The 22,599-nt window shown below is 43.1% G+C and overlaps 1 protein-coding gene across 2 annotated transcripts; it reads right to left on the bottom strand.

Annotated features, from left to right (window-relative positions):
- Positions 1-844: 844 nt before the first annotated feature.
- On the bottom strand, positions 845-22,351 carry LOC311043597 (uncharacterized protein). 2 transcript variants are annotated; one of them, XM_084054899.1, is made up of 6 exons: positions 22,133-22,351; positions 12,961-13,048; positions 12,628-12,785; positions 3,911-4,009; positions 3,551-3,730; positions 847-2,203 (listed from the first exon to the last, which is right to left on the bottom strand). In XM_084054899.1, the coding sequence occupies exons 1-6, from the start codon at positions 22,320-22,322 to the stop codon at positions 2,169-2,171; spliced, it is 750 nt and encodes a 249-aa protein (XP_083911025.1). In that variant the 5' UTR covers positions 22,323-22,351; the 3' UTR covers positions 847-2,168. The 2 variants fall into 2 exon arrangements, with proteins under 2 accessions (XP_083911024.1, XP_083911025.1); XM_084054898.1 differs by having other exon boundaries at positions 845-2,203; positions 3,551-4,009.
- Between the last annotated feature and the right edge of the window lie 248 nt (positions 22,352-22,599).

Below are 22,599 nucleotides of genomic sequence, written 5' to 3'. Positions count from 1 at the left end.
GGTAGTAGTAGTATCATTGGTAACACCTGTGAAGGAAGTGATAATATGGCTGCTGTGCATAGAGCCTATTAGTAAATAAAGAGCTAGGAGCAATTGTGTTCCATTTTAAATTAGGAGTCAACAAAGACTAAATGGAACATTTATTTGTTCATCTTAAACTTACCTGCTGTGTTTCAGTGGTTGATATCAAACGTCCTCCTAATACTTAAAGACGACACTGTTTTTGAAACATCATGTTTGTTTTACCTGCAGCAGTCAGTCAAAAACACAGTTTAGGGACTATTTATGTCCAAAACACAACGGTGTGTTTCAGTGTTTCTCTCCAACATTAAGTTCAGAACAACAAACACAACACTGCATTGTGGGAATTTTCCTCTTCTTCTGAGTTACTTTCTGGCAGACTAGACGTCAGGCTGACGTATTGCTGCCCCCCACTGTTGATCTTGGGTAGTACCAATTGTGTATCTACAAGGTAACCAGAGGAGCGGGCACATTCACTCACTTCTTTCTTTCTTCCTTTGCAGACTGGGCACCTTTTGGGGAGAAGACTGGCACCTGAGGTGGATTTTGGGGTGGAAGACTGGACACTCTACTGGGCTCCATACTAGTGTAATTTCTGTTTTCACTAGTCTACACTAAATATCTTAGCTGAAAACAGCCGATCTACAAGCTTACAATGTTGTTTTCTGCAGAACATGGATGCTGGAGCTTAAGTGGTTAAAGGGGTATTTAACTTCTGGGGTCATTTTCACATCTACTCAGCCTTTTGTGTGCACCCCAGATTTTTTTCCCAAATGCTGCTTACGTTCCTATTTATACATTTTATTGCATTACATTGTTCATTTCAGTTTACAATATTTACACATCCTTGCAATTGTTTAGATTTTCTTTTTCCTTTTTATGTACAGATAGAAATACGCTAAGTAACAAAGTTGCACACTTTCAAATCTAAATTCAACAACAAAAGTCCATATATCTGCATTCATCAATAGGTACTGTATCATTAGAGTTCCAAAGAAACAAGAACATCAATAATAATAATTATTCTTTTGATTACAATTATAATAATTTGAAGAAATAAAAAGTTGGGAGAAGTGTCCTCTATGATGCAAGCACTAATGCTACTTGCATCCTTGTAAACTTTAACATTCCAGCCGCATCTGTATATGGCGTTTTTGTCCATCCCAGCACCCTAGGCAAGATCACCAACCGGCACCATTTTTTTGTTTTGTTTGTTACTGACTGGAGTCACGTCTTATATGTAAAGCCCGGGATTCGAACCCGGGTCTCCCTCGTGGAAAGCCAACATCTTGACCGCCAAAGGGATATCCCTATCGCTCGGGGGAGATATTAGAGTTTCAGGCCATCAGGCTGAGGTAGTGAACCACTCTGTTACACATACATTACACCGCTCCCCACACAGACTATGCAGTGCAGCACTACATGGTATCATGTTAGACATTTTGCTTAGAGTAAGAAATGTTTATATGAACAAAATCAATAGCCAAAAACAATACATAGTGAAGCACTTTCCAAAACATTTGATTAATTCCAAAGCTTTTCTATGCCTGGAACAGTTTTTCCCACATCATTTTCAGAGAACTTGACTCACTGAAACTCTTGTCACGCTGTTTTCAGTGGAAAGGTTTTACTTCAGTGTGGATACGCTGGTGTTTCTTCAGAGAACCTGAATAGCTGAAACTTGTGTCACACTGTTTACAGTGGTAAGGTTTTTCTCCAGTGTGAATACGCTGGTGTGTCTTCAGGTCACATGACTTAGAGAAACGTTTGTGACAGTTTTTTACAATGGAAAGGTTTTTCTCCAGTTTGGATGCACTTGTGTCTCTTTAGGTTATGTGACCTAATGAAACTCTTGTCACACTGTTTACAGTGGAAAGGTTGTTGGAGAACAACCTTTCCGCTGTAAACAGTGTGAATACGTCTTTTAAGGGAATCTGACAGACTGCAATTCTTGTCACAGTGTTTACAGATGTGGGATTTCTTTTCTGTGAAAATCAGCTGATGCGTCTTAACTTCTCCTGGTTGAGATAAAGTCTTCGTAAAGTGATGATTACTGGAAGATCTTGGTTGGTCAGTGTCTCCTTGTTTCCTGCTGGTTACAGAGTTGGTTATCTGCTGACAGCCTGCTGAGGGGATCTGTCCATTCCTCAGCATTTGGCAGTAGAGGTAGATCGTTGGGGCTCTGGATGTGAGAGAGAGAAACCTGTAAACAATCCATCATCTGTGCCAAAGATGAATTGATGACGTGAAAATAATCGACAAAACAGTCACATAATGTTTTCGAGATTAAAGTATTCTGGGTCGGACATTCAACGAAAATCTGCGGCAATTTGACACACTTTTAGCTCGTTTATCGGCTATTTTTGGCAAAGATGTTTAGTGTAGAGCAAAAACAGGTGGTGGCCTAGTATACTGTAGAGCCCTGGGGGATTAGGGTACAGTATGTAGGGTGTAAGTGGTTAACAAGAAAGAAAGAATAGAATTGTCTTAATTATTTATTTTAAATAGTTTGAATGCATCAGCTGATGCAAGGTAATCTGAGTTCCCAGAAGTTCTTGCATAACAACGGGAGGGGCGAGAAACATGCAAGGTTTTACCGTGTGTGCATGTATGCGAGAGAGACAGAGACAGCAACATGACAGTGCAAGTGGATGAGATGAAGCAAGAGAATAATTCCATCACAATGCATTAATCATTGCCAGTGGAAAATGTAATGAAAAGAACAGCTAACCGATTCAAGATTATAATTGTGGCTTTTGCATGGCAGCAACCTTCAGCCAAGATGCCTTCCCATGCGCCTGCATCCATTCAATCGTCATTTAAAATGACAGTAATTTTCTGTTGTGATATTTTTCTCTTTTGTTTGTTTTCTTTTTCTTCTTGTTTTCGTAGTTTTGTCTTTACGTTTTCATTTTGTTTTGAAAAGGTTAAGCAAAACACCTTTTGCTCTTAACCATATGACGTGATACGATATATAGAATTTTCCTTTTATGACCAAATAAACTAATACTAATACTACTACTACTACTACTAATTAACGGATCGTCTAGGTGAGTTTATATAACAGGGAACATTAACGACCATCCTTAATTCACACACACTGTTATTTTGTAGGCTAATGAAATTCTATGAATATTATGCCTTATATATCCTACTATCCTACTATAATTCTAGTAACCTCTGTAGTGGTGAGTACGTGAATGAAGCTACCCGGTTCTCCTCACTGGCTGGACCAATTACTCTGATTTTGCACACAGCCATTCACCATTACCATCTGAACGCAACTGTGAAGCCGTTTTTCAATTTCATCAAATCTCAGCTTCTTATTAGCATTTATGTGTCAAACAATGTCGCCATGGTTACGGGCCTGCCCAGCTATGGGACGAACTGCCTCCCGGGTTGCCAGATCATGTGCGCATATCCCCCCACGGATGCGCGCGCCGACCGGGTATGGTCTAGTTAGACTAAATAGACATTGTGTCCACATTTAGTGTCTTGAGTGATGTCAGTGTATTCAAAGCTGACTGACCTCCACTGCTCTCCTCCCACTCATCACTGTCTTCAGTGACTTCAGCGTCTGATTCAAGTTCAACTTCGATTTCAAAACAGTGTGAAGAGATGTCATCATCATCATCTTCTTTTTTCACTGCTAGTAATGTCAACAGTGACCCATCAGGCTCCTCCTGTTCCTCTTTAATGTGCGGAGGCTCTGGGCAGAAAAATAACATTACAGACCACAAGTTGTACAATAATGTTGAATTTGTATTGAATTGTACTTGATGTTGAAGCACAATCATTTCACTTCCCATAGTGCAGCTAGCAAATGTATTGTATGTGTATGTGATAATAAACACCTTGAAGCTAGAAAGAGACAGACAGTGTGACTTACTGAGGCCTGGGTAGTATTCAGGTTCCTCCTGTTTCATTGAAATGGGTCTGGCTGGGACTGGAGAGTTCATCTGCACCTGCAGTCTGGACTCCACAGAGTCTGGAATGAAACAATTAAAATCCCAGAGTTTAGGATTAATTAAGAAGAGAAACACCTCTTTTTACACTCAACTTCAACAATAACAGACAATTTTGAAAGAGTAACTTATTTGGCCTATCAAACCGCAAATGCAGTGCTGCTGGGTGCTAAATTGGGACCCTTTGTGAGTTACACAGACATTTGTCCATTTTGAATAGTACATACATTTTATTCTTTATTTTTTTTAAAGATTCTTTTTGGTAACCTGGCGGAGTCAGGTTATCTTTTTGGGGCTTTTCTGCCTTTAACTGATAGTGAACAGTAGAGAGGGACAGGAACAGGACAGTGAACAGGAGAGATGGGGAGAGACATGCAGTAGTCTCTCCCCACGAAGATAGTCGAGAATGTGACGCGAACGCGTGATGCACTGTCAGGCTGTATTAGAGCCTAAGTGCCCGGACCGCTAGGCCGGCGGTCCGGGCCATACATTTTATTCTTATTGGTTAATGTTTAACTAACCGTCAACGAGTTTCGGTTAAAGGTCTTGAAAACAATTCAAAATGGTCATCTTTAATATCTTGATATCATTTGAAGTATGCAACACCTGTCGTTGTTCACAATAGTAGTATTTGTATTAGAAAAACATATTGCTTATGTTTTGTAATAAAGAAAGAATTGTATTTTAGCAGTTATGTATCTTGTGTGGCAGCTGCTCTCTCTCCTCCATTGCCACTGCTCTGCCGCCACAGCTGCTGTTGTGTGAACATGGAAAACAATGTAGGCAGCAGGTACATCATCCCAGCCCTGCACACCAGTGCTGCACTGAAGACTGCAAAGGAGAGACAATCAGGGACTGAAAGACAAAGTGAAAACATTCACTGCCTTCTCTATAAGCACCGACATGACTCATGAAGCTCAAATGGGAATATGTGTACTGATGCAGTGTAAGTGATCAAAACTTTTATTATGGACAATTACTCAACCATTGGTCATTTGAAGCTCTTTTACAAGGCATACCCTAGCCTACCACACTCAAGTCTTCTGGTTGAGCACTGATCAGTGTGGCTGTACTCAAAGATTACTTCCAAATTTTAATTAGGCCATGTTAAATTAGACTATTCATGAATGACAAAGTTGCTACTGACAGGGCTGGAATTAGGCCTGTATCTTTCATTAAGGCAATAAAATACTATGAATTCATCAACATTTCAAGTGACGTTAAGAGTGCAAGAGTTTTTTTCTCCAATCGAACCCAGTTCGATTCGTGCGTCTTTTCGCATGCAGTAAAAACTGATTGACTAATCGCACCCTGTCTGCAAAGGCAAAGGGGGGGGGCGCACTTGCTGAGGGGGCTATGGGGGTCCTGCTGCAGGAACTGGAATAGCTTCTGGTGCACCTGGGAGAGCATGGCTGACATGTGGTCCCTGGTGACTGGGTCGTCGTGGTCCAGGTTCATCACCGCTTCCTCCAGGTAACTGGTACGGCAGAAGTGCAGAGGGAGACAGGTTAGACTTCGAGAGACAGACAAGTCACTAGCACGGGGAGACAGGTTAGATTGTATTGGTGTGAATCGTAAGGTTAGATTGTATTGGTGTGAATCGTAAAGTTAGTGACATCATGGATGTGTTGCCAGTAACCTGGCGTAATTCTGAATTGAACATTAAATATGCCTCCTACATTGGAAAATGTAGAATTCAAATGTTCTCTTACCAGCACAACTTCAGCATTGGGCAACAGGTGACGCACATGCTCTCTCTCTATGAAGTCCATGACATCAGCGGCTATGCTGAAGATCTTTCTTTTACGACTTGACTGTAATGGTGATGACTCCCCACTTAGTTTCACCAGAATGTCTACAACTGGACTGAAACAGACATCCTTCCCGACAAGTTTAGGGTGAACATGTGTTGTTGGACCATGGGGATGCATAAACTCCACTTTGACGTCTTCATGCTCAGTGTCCACATCTATGGTCTTTGCCAGCCACCAGTTGCCATCATACACAACGGCAAGCCAGTCTCCCTTATTAAGGCTATTGACAGTAGATATTGCAACAATGCCCTCTTGATATTTCAGTTGTTCCTCCTCCATCTCTCCTTCCATCCTCTCTTCCTTCTGTCCTTCCATCCTCTCGTCCATCTCTCCTCCCATCTCTATTTCCATCTCCTCTTCCTTCCCTCCGTCTGTTCTTCCATCTCTCCCTCCATGTCCCAGTCTGAATCTACCCCCATATCATTTTCCATCTCCTCCATCAACAGGGATAAAGGGCGTGTCTTTTTTGCCTTTCCTGACTGTCCTCCTGTTTTGCCTCCCCTTCTTTCCTGCCCGTCTCTCCCCTGGCTTGTTCCCTCTCCTGTGTCCATCTCTGTCCTGCTTTTTTTGTCCAGCTTTGTCCTCGGTCCTGTCTTTCTCTTTGTCTTTGTCTTGCCTCTCCCCCTTTCCTGACTGTCCTGCTGTCCTGTCCTCTTCCCTGTCCTGCCTCTCCGTCCGTGTTGATCAGGCTGTTGTTCTTCTGGGTGGCCATGAAGATAGAAAGTAGCTGGGCTAAAGCAAGAGCAAAGCAATGGCTCACTGCAAAAGCAGGACAGCTGTCGGTGACTGACACAGTTTTGATGTGGGATGACCTGGTGTATTTTTCTCGTTGATGGAACTGGTTTGAGTGGTACTGTGAGTAGATTGTCAAATCTTTGCATGTCTTCTTCCTCAATGTAGTACAGCTGGACACCCTTCAGACTGTTGGATACTTTTTCAAAGAATGTGTCCATCCGTCACATCATTCCCTCTCAGAACCAGGTTGTCAGCCGTTCTCTTCACTGTTCCCCCAATGCCGTCTGGGGCACCCTTGCCATGGGATGTGGGGAAGAAGTTCCACGTCGCTCTTTGGTAACCCATTGTAGATGGTACCTCAGTGAGAAGGAAAAAGTTGGTATTGTTCTTATATTGTTTGCTTGGACTCTTTGACTCTGAAACTGTGCAAAACCCTGCCTTTTCTCCCTTGGTGTAATACATTCCAGTATGTAGGGTAATCTGTGGCAGGTTTTGTCCAAAATGGCAGGATTGAACTTCAGATTGATACTTGCAGCTCCAGGGTTCAGAAAAGTTTACATGTACATTGTACAATGACTGTATTTTCATCACAGGTCTGGATTGTGTTTCTGTATTCCTTTGACTGATTCCGAACTGAACACACATGTGTTGTAGTTTCATCTCTCTGTTTTCCCTCGTACTGTTGGGTGAGTTCTGCGAGATTGCCACTGTGCTCGACGAGTTTTGTGTTCATGTGGGTTCCACTGGCTGTTTTCTTCCACTGCACAGGGATTTGGTCTTTGTCTGGGGACAGAACTGTATGTTTGTTTACACACCATGTGCAGGTGCGAAGAAGGCAGGCCTCGCTTGCTGGAGAGCAACAGACTAACTGAAAACTGTCTTCCAGTTTAGCCGTCTTCACTATCCCTGGCGATCTTAAGGCCTCGTGCAGTTTAGCCGTCTTCACTATCCCTGGCGATCTTAAGGCCACGTTTTCGTGACACTGGCACAAACATGTCTTCCGGTCCGATGCAGTTGTCGCTTTCCGCTCTGTCATCGACTTGTAAGTCAACCCAAATTCAAGGACTTTATTGAGAAGGCGATACTTCTTTAGAACTCTGCCAGATAAACTCACTGTTGGTGTCTGTCTTCGTGACACAGGAGTTTGTTTCTTCTTCTGAAGTTCTCTTCTCAGAACGTTGTGAAAGAGAAGCGATCTCTTGATGTTTGGATTTCTAAGTTGACTTCCTGACAGCATTTTCTCAGTTTCTGTCTGTGGGGAGTCTGGTGTTGTTTTATTTGGAGCATTTCCTTCTTCTTTTCTCTTTTGAATTCGCCATTTCTGTTTCTCCTTTAAAGCATGTATTTCTCTTGAATGCCTTTTCCTGGTTTTACTTCTCTCCCTTTCACCTCTGTCTGGGGGCATGCCACCACGTGGCTCTGCATCACTGAGCTCTTGTGAACTCTCTGGAGGTGTGTCATTTTGTCGCAGCACTGCCTTTCGTTTTGCCCTCCTTTGATTTGCAGCTCGCCAAGCCTTTCTCTGTTTCCTTTTCTCTCTGTCTCCCACCTCACTTATTAGTTTGACTTTCTTTTCTTCAACTCTCTTCTTCCACCTCTGCCTTTCTTTCTCTTTTGCCACTTCTTTGCTCTCTGGGTTGCTGTTAACTTTCTCTTTTCTTTTCCTTTTATATTCCTTGTTACGTTGTCTTTGCTCCTCCACTGACAGTCTTTGTTTAGCCATGTTTTCCTAAAACACAAAGTATGAATAATTTTAACTAGACACTGGGATGTGCCTTTCTTTTAGACTACTTGACAAGATGTAGGTACTATGGTTTAAATGTAACATGTGTTTTATATTTGAACACTTATAAATGGTTTAAACGTAACACATAATGTAATATCATTAATTAATTAAAATTATGGGAAGTAAACGCAGTATAAGAGTAGCCTACAGCTTGTCCATGCTCTACAAGTCAAATATGTTGGGTAGGCTATGAAAGACTAAAACAATAAATAAGCATGTGTATACATTTATCCATAGGTAAAACAGTCAAATAACATTGGAATATGTAATCATGAGCATAAGTGAAAGGAACATATTATATGTCCACAGTAGGATGTTATAGGAAGATTTTACAACTCCAGCCATTGACATTACAACTCCGGCCAATGGAAAATCGTCCGGAGTGTATTTATCAAGTAAATATTGTACATGCTAACTCTTTGTTGTTAGCACAATTGCTAGCTGCTTCAAGAACAAAACTAACATATATAAATTCAATCCACAGCTCATACCTAATATTATCAATATTAAGGGGGCGGAGTTGTACTGCATTAGCTGTGACATCAGTGATATCAACATTGTTTGTCTAAAATATTTAAAAAAAAAGTCAAACTTACCTGAGCACATCATGTACTGCTCCATCCTTCATGCACGGGTGGTGGGAAAGGGGTCCTCAGGCTTATAGCTGACCACTCTATTTCCTGATTAGAACTGTTTATTTTTGTTAATCGTCCGGAGTTGTAAGAAACTGAGGACACAACTTTGATAGGCAGATTTCTGTATAAAATATTTTTTTATAATTGTGTTATTTATTTGTGTTATTTCTTGTTTAATGTGTCTTTAACTTTTCTTTTTCATTTGAAACATATATTTTCAAATTGGTGGTGTTTTTAATAGGTTTTTGGAACAGTGTGATATTGTGACCTCTTGCAGAGGACAGGTAAATTAACATGTAATCTCTATAGATCATGTATTCAAGTAAATTCAACAGAAACAGTAAATACATATATACAAATACTACTATGGGTATACACAGAGCCCATATATTTAAATGTGTATATATATTATTTATTATACATTTCATGATTTTTAACATAAAGATCACGTTTCTATGTAGGACGTTTTGTCCCAATTCTCAAGAATGGGTGATATAAATGGCATGATGGTGCTAGGAGCTGGTTGTTTACTGTATATATAACAGTTAGTGACCACCAGACGACACTCACTACAAAATTGTCCCTGTTTTCACCGGAATTAAAATAATAATAGTTGTTTTCGGTGGTTGCATTTGGATTTTTCTTCCCCAAATATATTGTGGTAAGGCAGAGTTAACCCACTAGAGGGAGCTGTTCACCATAACATTACAGGGCCGGCTAGCTCAGTCGGTAGTGCATGACACTCTTATGACTAGACCAAGGAAGATTTAGACCAGGTATAATATAACGACTAGACTAATCTAGAACAGAATACTATTTGGATTTTAATGGCAGCGTGGCATCATTGGCGTTACATTACTGCCACGTTCTGGACTTATTTAACTCCTACACCTACAGTGTCTGTTTAGCTAGTTCCATTTAGTGTAGCACAGTGGTTCTCAAACCTCTTAATTTAAAGGACACCATAACTGCTGTACAAATGGAACCAAATGGACCCATTGGGGGGATAGGGGGGGGGGGGGGGGGGGGGCAGGGCGGGGGGTGATGTGAACACCACAGGTGCTAGTAGATTAATGAACCACTACCACTATACAGTAGCTATCCAAGGGGACGTTTATTTATTCAACTGGACAGTTACTCGCACACAGATAACATATCTCTGCTGTCCGGCAGCAACCAGCTAACTCCAAAATGTTCATTTTTCAGGAAATGAAAAGCTACCTCACCTATTACCTATTTCTTTTGTGGTTCAGCACCACAGGTTCCCTGTTTATTTTTTATTTTTTATTGTTTTACACATTCTAAAGGTCCTCTTCCAGGAGTTTGCCCATTGATGGGAACTTGCCTGGTCTTTTTCTTATTATTGCATTTCACATTGTGCTGTGATAGATGCTACACTTTGCTGATGTTCTCTCGTTAGGCTATCCAGATTTGGGCTGTCTTATTTAGTGTATGTAGACACTGTATGTCTACATACTATGGAACTCCCATGAAATGGAATGGCCAGACATGTTCTGTGACTATAGACGGGTTTCATGTTGGTAAACATTGAGAGGATGCGCGCGCACCGGCGGGGTGAGCCTGTAGAGGGCGCTATTACCTGCCGCAGCCCTGGTCAAATCTACATTTATAAAAGAAATGGTCTTCACCGGGTTTAATCAAAGTAGATTAAACTATGCAGTTTGTAATATCTTGTTTACTCAATAAAAATGATATGTCGGAAGTTGGATCTGTTTGTCTTTTATTTGTATATAATAGCAGCATTATGCCTATAATTAAGATGCTCAAGACTTCATTGAATGATATAGGCTACCATCCTAATTTTGCAATCCTCACGTTATTTGATCATGCTCCTGGTCATATCAGGGGTATTCAAATCAGTGGTGTAAAGTAACTAAGTAAGTACTTTTACTTAAGTACTGTACTTAAGTGCAATTGAGGTATTTGTACTTTACTTCACAATTACCAATATCCAATACTTTTACTTTTACTCAACTACATCTTGGATCTAAATATTGTACTTTTACTCCACTACAATTATATGACAACTTTAGTTACTAGTTACTAGTTACTTTGTAGATGTTGTACTTTTGTACTGTTTGAATACCGGACTTTTACTTTCATTGCAGAATTGGTACTTTTACTTAAGAAAAAATGTGAGTACTTTTTCCACCACTGTTCAAAATAAACATGTCTATGACAAGAATACTTTACTATCAGTGGTCAGATGACAGATGACATTACTTTACGACCTGCTGCGACCTGTAGACACGTCACCTTTTCATTGTTTACATCTTTGACAAGTGATCAGTGGTCAGATGACAGATGACAATACTTTACGACCTGTTGCCACCTGCAGTCACGTCACCTTTTCATTGTTTTCAACTTTGACAAGTGATCAGTGGTCAGTGAAGAAGATGGCATCCGATTACACTGAACAATTAATTAACTCTGACCGAGCCGACTATATTAATAAATTGGTTCTTAGTAATGGAGAGACATTACCAGATCCATACAACATTCCAGACAACGACTGGATTGTAGATATGTCCAAATGGCCACCCATCACATGGCCCAAGATTTACCTGTATCTCATACAGAAGCCCAGTGTATACACAAGGGAAAATCTACGTGCATACAAATCCTTAGATGCATATAATTATGTACTTTGCGGTCATGTGCACGAGATAAAGTTGTATGACACAGGATCAGATTTTTGCGCTTTGAGGGCAAATGTCCTACCAAGCCAGAGACAAGGCCAGAAGACAAAACCATATGATGCCTGGATTTACGTGCATAAGGGCCTTGGGTACATCCTAACAGCGAACTGCACATGTATGGCAGGGTAAGTATGAAACAAAGCAGATCATCTGAGATCATAATTCAACTCACAGATGCTAAAAGTAATAATCTATCCATGGCTTCAGGCTCGCTTCTTGCTGCAGCCATCATGTGCCAAGTTGAGATGTCAGCGCGGAGACGCACCGAGGAGGAGGTTGCCTGTACTTCCAAACCAAACCAGTGGAAGGATATGTCCAGGAAAATTGCCACAAAAATTGTCGGACATCAATTTCAGCCGACCAAAGAGGCATCTGACAGAGTTGCCGCTAATCCATCATGCACCAGCACCCCAAAATGTACCAGGTATGAATCAGTCACCTGTGATGAGCTCCGTCCTCCATGCGTAACGCGCTGATACTTAACCATTACGCGCACCCGAAGCTTGACTTGACTAAAGCATCCAATTTTACCCCCCCCCCCCACCCCCTTTTATCAGCCTTTACTTAAGATCCATTAAAAAGTTAAAAAGTAGCAATAAAAGAGCCATATTTCATAATAACGAGAGAGAGAGAGAGAGAGAGAGAGAGAGAGCTCACACCTTGCCCACTCACAACTTCCAACAAAAAGAACAATCAAATACTGCCATTTTGATTTGCATATCAAAAACTCATGGAACTAGCTAATTAACATGAATGGCCGTGGCTGCATCTCAGTGAGGGGCGACACAAAACAGGATAAGAACAGGAGAAATGGAAGAACAAGAGTCTCCTGGTGAAAACAGAAGGGTTGGCATGTCTGCTCTACAACACTATATAATTACTCACCCAACAACCAACAAACAAACAAACAAACACAAGTAAACAGTTATGGCTTGCCTTGCACATACGTACCTTCAGGGGATTCAAGAGGATCTGTCTCCATTTGACCTGTGTGGCTAGGAACAGGAGCTATATTCTCATCCCCTGTGGGGCTAGGAACAGGAGCTATATTCTCATCCAGTCTTGTAAGAGGGCCCTTGTTTTCATCCCATCTTCTTTTTCTGTTATATCTAGAATAATAAAAAGAAAAACAGTACAGTATGGTAAAGTTAATGTACTGACCTTATTTGTTCACATACTAAACAAGCAACAAAGGGCAAAGGCAGATTACATTATTACAATTGATGACTGGTCAGTTGATGAATGGTCAGTTGAAACTGTTACAATATACAGTATCACACTGACCGTGCCACTTTTGCTGTGTTGTCTCTGGTGTTGTGGGAAAAAATGGATGGAACAAAATCTGGACTGTCATAATCCATGGACGGTGCTCCTGATGAAGAGACAGAGGACAGATTACACTGGCTGACTGGCCTACCAATGACACTAATTAACATTAACATAAAAAAGAGTCGGTGCAAATTGGCTCACAGGAAAGGCTCAGACCAACAGACCCTTTAACTACTTTAACGTCAAAGAGACTGAGCATGTAGATCGGCTATTTTCAGCATTTTAAAAAACAGGAGCTCAGCCAGCTCAAACTACACACTGGTTAACGTTATCCACAGTTTAAGAACATTGCTTGTACAACACATGTGATAACAGCTGATGAAGATACTCCTCCATAATGTTCAGCCTGAACCAAGAAACCTATCTAATATGTAGCAATGCACTTAAAACCTAATTAAACGTACCCTATCACGTTGGTTCTCAAAGTGGGGTCCGGGGACCCCCAAGGGTACTTGAGGGGGTCCCCAGCTAAATGATGGATAGGAACCAAATGGACCCTTATGGGTCTGTAACTCTGAGTGTACAAATGTTACCAAATGGACCCTAACAGGTCCATTTGGTTCCATGTGCACAGCTGTGTTCCGTCAGCAGAAATAACGGAGCAGAAATAAGACTTCCGGTTGACGATCTCTTCAGAATAAGAGTACCCTCTAGAGTAAAAAGAAACCATTGAAAACCATTGAAAAACGGTTCATTTGCACATTAAAACTATAAATTAAGCATTTAAACGAAGCTAGAAAACACATATTATGTATATGTGTAATAAAAAAAGTGTTTAACTGTTTTAATAACATAAAAAATGTATCTAAATGGATAAATGCTGTTCACTGGAGTGCATAGACTTCACAAATTGGGCGCTGGACACGAGACAGGAATTTGTGGCGGCACTTGTGACATACGCACGCGTTCAGGGAGACCCCCTCTACAACGCCACACTCTCCGCTAAGCCAGACAGGTGTATTTGGAAAAGTGGCGGGCCGTCCAGTGAGGTCAGGGGTCAGAAAACAGCCATTTTTAGTGCATAGACTTCACAAATTGGGCGCTGGACACGAGACAGGAATTTGTGGCGGCACTTGTGACATACGCACGCGTTCAGGGAGACCCCCTCTACAACGCCACACTCTCCGCTAAGCCAGACAGGTGTATTTGGAAAAATGGCGGGCCGTCCAGTGAGGTCAGGGGTCAGAAAACAGCCATTTTTAGTGCATAGACTTCACAAATTGGGCGCTGGACACGAGACAGGAATTTGTGGCGGCACTTGTGACATACGCACGCGTTCAGGGAGACCCCCTCTACAACGCCACACTCTCCGCTAAGCCAGACAGGTGTATTTGGAAAAGTGGCGGGCCGTCCAGTGAGGTCAGGGGTCAGAAAACAGCCATTTTTAGTGCATAGACTTCACAAATTGGGCGCTGGACACGAGACAGGAATTTGTGGCGGCACTTGTGACATACGCACGCGTTCAGGGAGACCCCCTCTACAACGCCACACTCTCCGCTAAGCCAGACAGGTGTATTTGGAAAAATGGCGGGCCGTCCAGTGAGGTCAGGGGTCAGAAAACAGCCATTTTTAGTGCATAGACTTCACAAATTGGGCGCTGGACACGAGACAGGAATTTGTGGCGGCACTTGTGACATACGCACGCGTTCAGGGAGACCCCCTCTACAACGCCACACTCTCCGCTAAGCCAGACAGGTGTATTTGGAAAAGTGGCGGGCCGTCCAGTGAGGTCAGGGGTCAGAAAACAGCCATTTTTAGTGCATAGACTTCACAAATTGGGCGCTGGACACGAGACAGGTATTTGTGGCGGCACTTGTGACATACGCACGCGTTCAGGGAGACCCCCTCTACAACGCCACACTCTCCGCTAAGCCAGACAGGTGTATTTGGAAAAGTGGCGGGCCGTCCAGTGAGGTCAGGGGTCAGAAAACAGCCATTTTTAGTGCATAGACTTCACAAATTGGGCGCTGGACACGAGACAGGAATTTGTGGCGGCACTTGTGACATACGCACGCGTTCAGGGAGACCCCCTCTACAACGCCACACTCTCCGCTAAGCCAGACAGGTGTATTTGGAAAAGTGGCGGGCCGTCCAGTGAGGTCAGGGGTCAGAAAACAGCCATTTTTAGTGCATAGACTTCACAAATTGGGCGCTGGACACGAGACAGGAATTTGTGGCGGCACTTGTGACATACGCACGCGTTCAGGGAGACCCCCTCTACAACGCCACACTCTCCGCTAAGCCAGACAGGTGTATTTGGAAAAATGGCGGGCCGTCCAGTGAGGTCAGGGGTCAGAAAACAGCCATTTTTAGTGCATAGACTTCACAAATTGGGCGCTGGACACGAGACAGGAATTTGTGGCGGCACTTGTGACATACGCACGCGTTCAGGGAGACCCCCTCTACAACGCCACACTCTCCGCTAAGCCAGACAGGTGTATTTGGAAAAGTGGCGGGCCGTCCAGTGAGGTCAGGGGTCAGCAAACAGCCATTTTTAGTGCATAGACTTCACAAATTGGGCGCTGGACACGAGACAGCTATTTGTGGCGGCACTTGTGACATACGCACGCGTTCAGGGAGACCCCCTCTACAACGCCACACTCTCCGCTAAGCCAGACAGGTGTATTTGGAAAAGTGGCGGGCCGTCCAGTGAGGTCAGGGGTCAGAAAACAGCCATTTTTAGTGCATAGACTTCACAAATTGGGCGCTGGACACGAGACAGGAATTTGTGGCGGCACTTGTGACATACGCACGCGTTCAGGGAGACCCCCTCTACAACGCCACACTCTCCGCTAAGCCAGACAGGTGTATTTGGAAAAATGGCGGGCCGTCCAGTGAGGTCAGGGGTCAGAAAACAGCCATTTTTAGTGCATAGACTTCACAAATTGGGCGCTGGACACGAGACAGGAATTTGTGGCGGCACTTGTGACATACGCACGCGTTCAGGGAGACCCCCTCTACAACGCCACACTCTCCGCTAAGCCAGACAGGTGTATTCGGAAAAGTGGCGGGCCGTCCAGTGAGGTCAGGGGTCAGAAAACAGCCATTTTTAGGGCATAGACTTCACAAATTGGGCGCTGGACACGAGACAGGAATTTGTGGCGGCACTTGTGACATACGCACGCGTTCAGGGAGACCCCCTCTACAACGCCACACTCTCCGCTAAGCCAGACAGGTGTATTTGGAAAAATGGCGGGCCGTCCAGTGAGGTCAGGGGTCAGAAAACAGCCATTTTTAGTGCATAGACTTCACAAATTGGGCGCTGGACACAAGACAGGTATTTGTGGCGGCACTTGTGACATACGCACACGTTCAGGGAGACCCCCTCTACAACGCCACACTCTCCGCTAAGCCAGACAGGTGTATTTGGAAAAGTGGCGGGCCGTCCAGTGAGGTCAGGGGTCAGAAAACAGCCATTATCAGACCCCCTCTAAAAAAATTTCTTTTGAAATAGTGAAAATAGACGATTAGCATGCAGATATACGTCAGAATCACTTGTCAGTGCACATTTATTTATATTTATTTATTTAACAGGGACAATGCACATTGATCAACATGTCAGTTATTCACGTCCATGTAAATGAGCCAGAGTTGGCTAATTTTCATCTGTAGTCCCTGGGCAGGCTGTTAAAAAAGTGGTATAGTTATCCATACAAAAAGAGACATTGTCAACTATACAAAACAAGTAGACATAGTACAATACAGTAAAATAGGAGGAGACACATCAGTGATTAATGGAGGCGAAATTTACTCATGATTACAAATTTGGTTAGCTTTTAGCCATCTTTTAAGGTTGAATTTGAAGGTTAGAAAGTTGTTGGTCTCTCTTACTTCGGTAGGAAGACTGTTCCAGTGATGGGGGGCTCTAACAGAGAAGACTGTTTTACCAACACACTCCGTCTGAATGGTACCTCACAGTCTCCTCTGGTAGTTGCCCTCGTTGATCTGTCACCACTCTCCCTTCGCTCTATGAACTGTTTTAGTGGTGGAGGTGCAAGCCCATTTAAAACCTTAAAAATGAGACAGGCATCTGCAAAATGTTTAAAGCTATCAAAATTAAATAAATTATACTTTTGAACTATACGGCAATGGTGGTAACAGTTGGGTTTTTGATCAAGTGTTTTTAATGTCTGTTTGTAAAGTGATTCTATGGGTTTGAGAGTTCTTAGATGTGTCTGTCAGTGCGTTGTGCAAATAACATTGTGCAAATAAGTGTCAATTGGTCACCTGGTAGTACCAGGTGACACTTTGCCGACTGGGACTGTACGTGTGGGACTGGGACTATTTTAAAATAGTTAAAATAGGCGATATACTGTACAAGCTCACAATGTGATTTACAATTTAGGCATTTAGGCATTTAGCAGACGCTCTTAATCCAGAGCGATTTACAGTAAGCAAGGTAATACATCAAATGCATAGAAATAGTAATCTAGGATCATACTGTATGTAAACCAAGAATCATCAGTCTAACAGCTCCCTATCCTCCCAAAAAATCTATAATCTCTACATTGAAACTATTCAAACTATAGGATGCCAGTTCAACAATGGCCTGGCATCTGTCTACATAACATGGTATCTAATTACATTTTAGCCTTTGCATAAGCCTGCAAGCCTGCAATGCGTTGCTATCTTGTATTTTTGCACATTTGCCACTGCTGCTACAGATTATCATACATGTTTTAAGAGGTTTATCATACATGCCATTCCATCTGTACTTTTATTTTATTTCTGTTATCTATAATTCTAAAAAGATATTGGTTGTGTTAGCACAGTCTCTGTAGAAACAGCCCCAAACATTTCACTGCTTGTACCTGTATTGAGTAAGTGACAAATAAATCCCTATTGATTCTTGTTCAGATTAGTTCCAGAGTTCTCTTTGAAAATGTCACACATTTTGAAATGGCTCCACATCCATTACCTGATAGAAGAGAGTTTCAGATTTTCATGGAACTTGGTAGAAATGATCTCTAGGCTGCCCTATAAAAATGGCTCAAGGTCACAATCATAGTCACAGTCAATGTTACATCAGTCATATCTCAGGAACGGAGAGAGACACAGAACGAGATGTTGGTGTGTGCCTTATAATGGTATTGACATTTTATACTGATGTCAAACTGGGAAACTGAAATAGAAGCAAGGCTTGTCCATAGCCATGTCTGTTTTGTGGGAGTATCCACACATATCTATCAATAACTGGTCAACGCAACAGTACTGTATACACAGAAGATGCTTTAAAACTTCCTGATGATATTCTGTGGCACTTCCTGGGACTTGCATCCTCTTCCAAAAAGCCAATGAGTAGGTTTGATTTATTATGGAGTCATAAGGAGGTGACATCAATAGAACTTTTTAAAAGGTATTTTATTTAATTTGATAGGTGAAGTCACAGCAGTAGATTGGCTAATTTCAGCATGCAACCAAGTGTAAAATGTAGCATTACGACGCCATCAAGGCCTGCCAAAATACATTTTTGACGACAAAATCAACTGTAGATTTAGTCGACTAAAATCGTATTATATTTAGTCGACTAAAACTACACTAAAACAAACATTTAAGTTGAATAAAATATGACTAAAACTAAATTAAATGTTATTCAAAAGACTATGACTAAAACGAAATAAAAACAACAACAGGTAACCTCAGTCTGTGATATTAATCTACATTTTTTTGTGTTAAATTGTGACTGTAGCCTGAATGATCAGCGGCCAATTGTAAGCAAGAACAGATTGTTATAATTGTAAGTAAGTAATAGTAAGTGCCACGGCAAATAGCTGTCTCATGTCTGGCTTAGCGGAGAGTGTGGCGTTGTAGAGGGGGTCTCCCTGAACGCGTGCGTATGTCACACGTGCCGCCGCAAATAGCTGTCTCGTGTCCAGCGCCCAATTTGTGAAGTCTATGCACTAAAAATGGCTGTTTTCTGCCCCCTGACCTCACTGGACGGCCCGCCACTTTTCCAAATACACCTGTCTGGCTTAGCGGAGAGTGTGGCGTTGTAGAGGGGGTCTCCCTGAACGTGTGTGTATGTCACAAGTGCCGCCACAAATAGCTGTCTCGTGTCCAGCGCCCAATTTGTGAAGTCTATGCACTAAAAATGGCTGTTTTCTGACCCCTGACCTCACTGGACGGCCCCGCCATTTTTCCAAATACACCTGTCTGGCTTAGCGGAGAGTGTGGCGTTGTAGAGGGGGTCTCCCTGAACGCGTGCGTATGTCACAAGTGCCGCCACAAATAGCTGTCTCGTGTCCAGCGCCCAATTTGTGAAGTCTATGCACTAAAAATGGCTGTTTTATGCCCCCTGACCTCACTGGACGGCCCGCCACTTTTCCAAATACACCTGTCTGGCTTAGCGGAGAGTGTGGCGTTGTAGAGGGGGTCTCCCTGAACGTGTGCGTATGTCACAAGTGCCGCCACAAATAGCTGTCTCGTGTCCAGCGCCCAATTTGTGAAGTCTATGCACTAAAAATGGCTGTTTTCTGACCCCTGACCTCACTGGACGGCCCCGCCATTTTTCCAAATACACCTGTCTGGCTTAGCGGAGAGTGTGGCGTTGTAGAGGGGGTCTCCCTGAACGCGTGCGTATGTCACAAGTGCCGCCACAAATAGCTGTCTCGTGTCCAGCGCCCAATTTGTGAAGTCTATGCACTAAAAATGGCTGTTTTCTGACCCCTGACCTCACTGGACGGCCCGCCATTTTTCCAAATACACCTGTCTGGCTTAGCGGAGAGTGTGGCGTTGTAGAGGGGGTCTCCCTGAACGCGTGCGTATGTCACAAGTGCAGCCACAAATAGCTGTCTCGTGTCCAGCGCCCAATTTGTGAAGTCTATGCACTAAAAATGGCTGTTTTCTGACCCCTGACCTCACTGGACGGCCCGCCATTTTTCCAAATACACCTGTCTGGCTTAGCGGAGAGTGTGGCGTTGTAGAGGGGGTCTCCCTGAACGCGTGCGTATGTCACAAGTGCAGCCACAAATAGCTGTCTCGTGTCCAGCGCCCAATTTGTGAAGTCTATGCACTAAAAATGGCTGTTTTCTGACCCCTGACCTCACTGGACGGCCCGCCATTTTTCCAAATACACCTGTCTGGCTTAGCGGAGAGTGTGGCGTTGTAGAGGGGGTCTCCCTGAACGCGTGCGTATGTCACAAGTGCCGCCACAAATAGCTGTCTCGTGTCCAGCGCCCAATTTGTGAAGTCTATGCACTAAAAATGGCTGTTTTCTGCCCCCTGACCTCACTGGACGGCCCGCCACTTTTCCAAATACACCTGTCTGGCTTAGCGGAGAGTGTGGCGTTGTAGAGGGGGTCTCCCTGAACGCGTGCGTATGTCACAAGTGCCGCCACAAATAGCTGTCTCGTGTCCAGCGCCCAATTTGTGAAGTCTATGCACTAAAAATGGCTGTTTTCTGCCCCCTGACCTCACTGGACGGCCCGCCACTTTTCCAAATACACCTGTCTGGCTTAGCGGAGAGTGTGGCGTTGTAGAGGGGGTCTCCCTGAACGCGTGCGTATGTCACAAGTGCCGCCACAAATAGCTGTCTCGTGTCCAGCGCCCAATTTGTGAAGTCTATGCACTAAAAATGGCTGTTTTCTGCCCCCTGACCTCACTGGACGGCCCGCCACTTTTCCAAATACACCTGTCTGGCTTAGCGGAGAGTGTGGCGTTGTAGAGGGGGTCTCCCTGAACGCGTGCGTATGTCACAAGTGCCGCCACAAATAGCTGTCTCGTGTCCAGCGCCCAATTTGTGAAGTCTATGCACTAAAAATGGCTGTTTTCTGCCCCCTGACCTCACTGGACGGCCCGCCACTTTTCCAAATACACCTGTCTGGCTTAGCGGAGAGTGTGGCGTTGTAGAGGGGGTCTCCCTGAACGCGTGCGTATGTCACAAGTGCTGCCACAAATAGCTGTCTCGTGTCCAGCGCCCAATTTGTGAAGTCTATGCACTAAAAATGGCTGTTTTCTGACCCCTGACCTCACTGGACGGCCCGCCATTTTTCCAAATACACCTGTCTGGCTTAGCGGAGAGTGTGGCGTTGTAGAGGGGGTCTCCCTGAACGTGTGCGTATGTCAAAAGTGCTGGCGCCAACAGCCGTCTCCTGTCCAGTGTCCAGTATTGTCTGAAATTGGCACTTTTCTTACGTCAGGCCGCACTGGGCGGCCTGCCACTTTCTTTTTTTTTTACAAATTATCTCTCAAATGTTCACCAATATTCTCTACTGGTCTGTATCCATTTTCTATCAAGTTTAGGGGCGCTCAGTTATGGAGAAGTACACACACACACACACACACACACACACACACACACACACACACACACACACACACACACACTAAAAATGTACTAATATTTCTCTATCTTTTTTTATGCTGTGTTTCCATGTTGTATATATGTTGTTGAATAATATAAATTTGTAATATTTTTTTTCTGATTACTTTTGTATTTGTATTGTATTTTAGTTTTTAAATACGTGAGATCAACTTTATAAACCCCAAATTCTTCTCTTTTTTTTATCTCGCTTGCACTATCTACTATTATTATTTGTAGCATATTTTGTGGTCTCTTATATCATTGTTTATTTGCTTCTGCAATAAACAATATTATATCATCATCATTTTCCAAGAGTGACCTGGCCTAGAGTCATCATTATTACAACAATGGACAAACAATACAAAAACAATACATATATGTAACACACACAAATCAATATCCAGTTAAAGTGCAAAACAGTGCTAAGTGCACATTTAATGGGGGTCAATAGCCAATTTCAAACTGGAACAACCTGGCACTTAGAAGTGATCTAGTATAAGCCATTTAAAAAGACATAATGTACATCATAAATGTATTTTTTAAATACAATTGTGTCTTTCTTTTTTAAACTTGCCACTTAGAAGTGTTTTAGTATGAGCCATTTAAAAGGCATACATCATAAATGTATTTTTAAATTAGATTTGTGTCTTTTAAAAAACATAAAAAATTTACGCTCTTATTTTGAAGGCAACCGGAACCCTTATTTCTGCTAGCTCGAAAACCGGAAGTCCAATTTCTGCTGACGGAACGGAGCTCATGTGCACACTCTCAAGTTAGTCAAGGCATTGCATACCTAGCTAAGATAATATTAGAAAACAAACATACCAGATATGAAGTGGGCGCTGCACAAACTCTCATCGTTGGGACCACTGGAACCCCAATCCCTTTGAATGGCCTGTAGCCACAATCTTCTTCTGTTTTTATGAAATGGGTGTGATCCCCTCGGAATATTGAACATTTTCCACCCATCTTTTGATTGATTGGTGCAAAATAATGCACAACAACTTCTTGTCATGTTTGTTTTCGAAGCGACGGCATCTAACTCCCGACCACAACAGTAGAGTAAACGGTGCTTCCGGGTTCGTTCTTCCACCGAGCATGCGCATATTACGCATTCTGCTCTGTGATGACGTCGCGCGGAAACCCGTCTATTACACTGTAGCTTGTGTTAGTGCAGGGGTTTTCAACTGATTTCGACCCAGGGACCACCATCCTGACTAAAAGCAACCTGGGGACCACCACTATTGTGCGTGGCGGGTCCATCCAGCCTAACCTACCCCCCTACCCCCCCC

Source organism: Gymnoscopelus microlampas, assembly GCF_963454915.1.
Source record: "Gymnoscopelus microlampas genome assembly, chromosome: 4".
Classification (NCBI taxonomy): Eukaryota; Metazoa; Chordata; class Actinopteri; order Myctophiformes; family Myctophidae; genus Gymnoscopelus; species Gymnoscopelus microlampas.
This window is presented reverse-complemented; position numbering and strand designations above follow the sequence as displayed.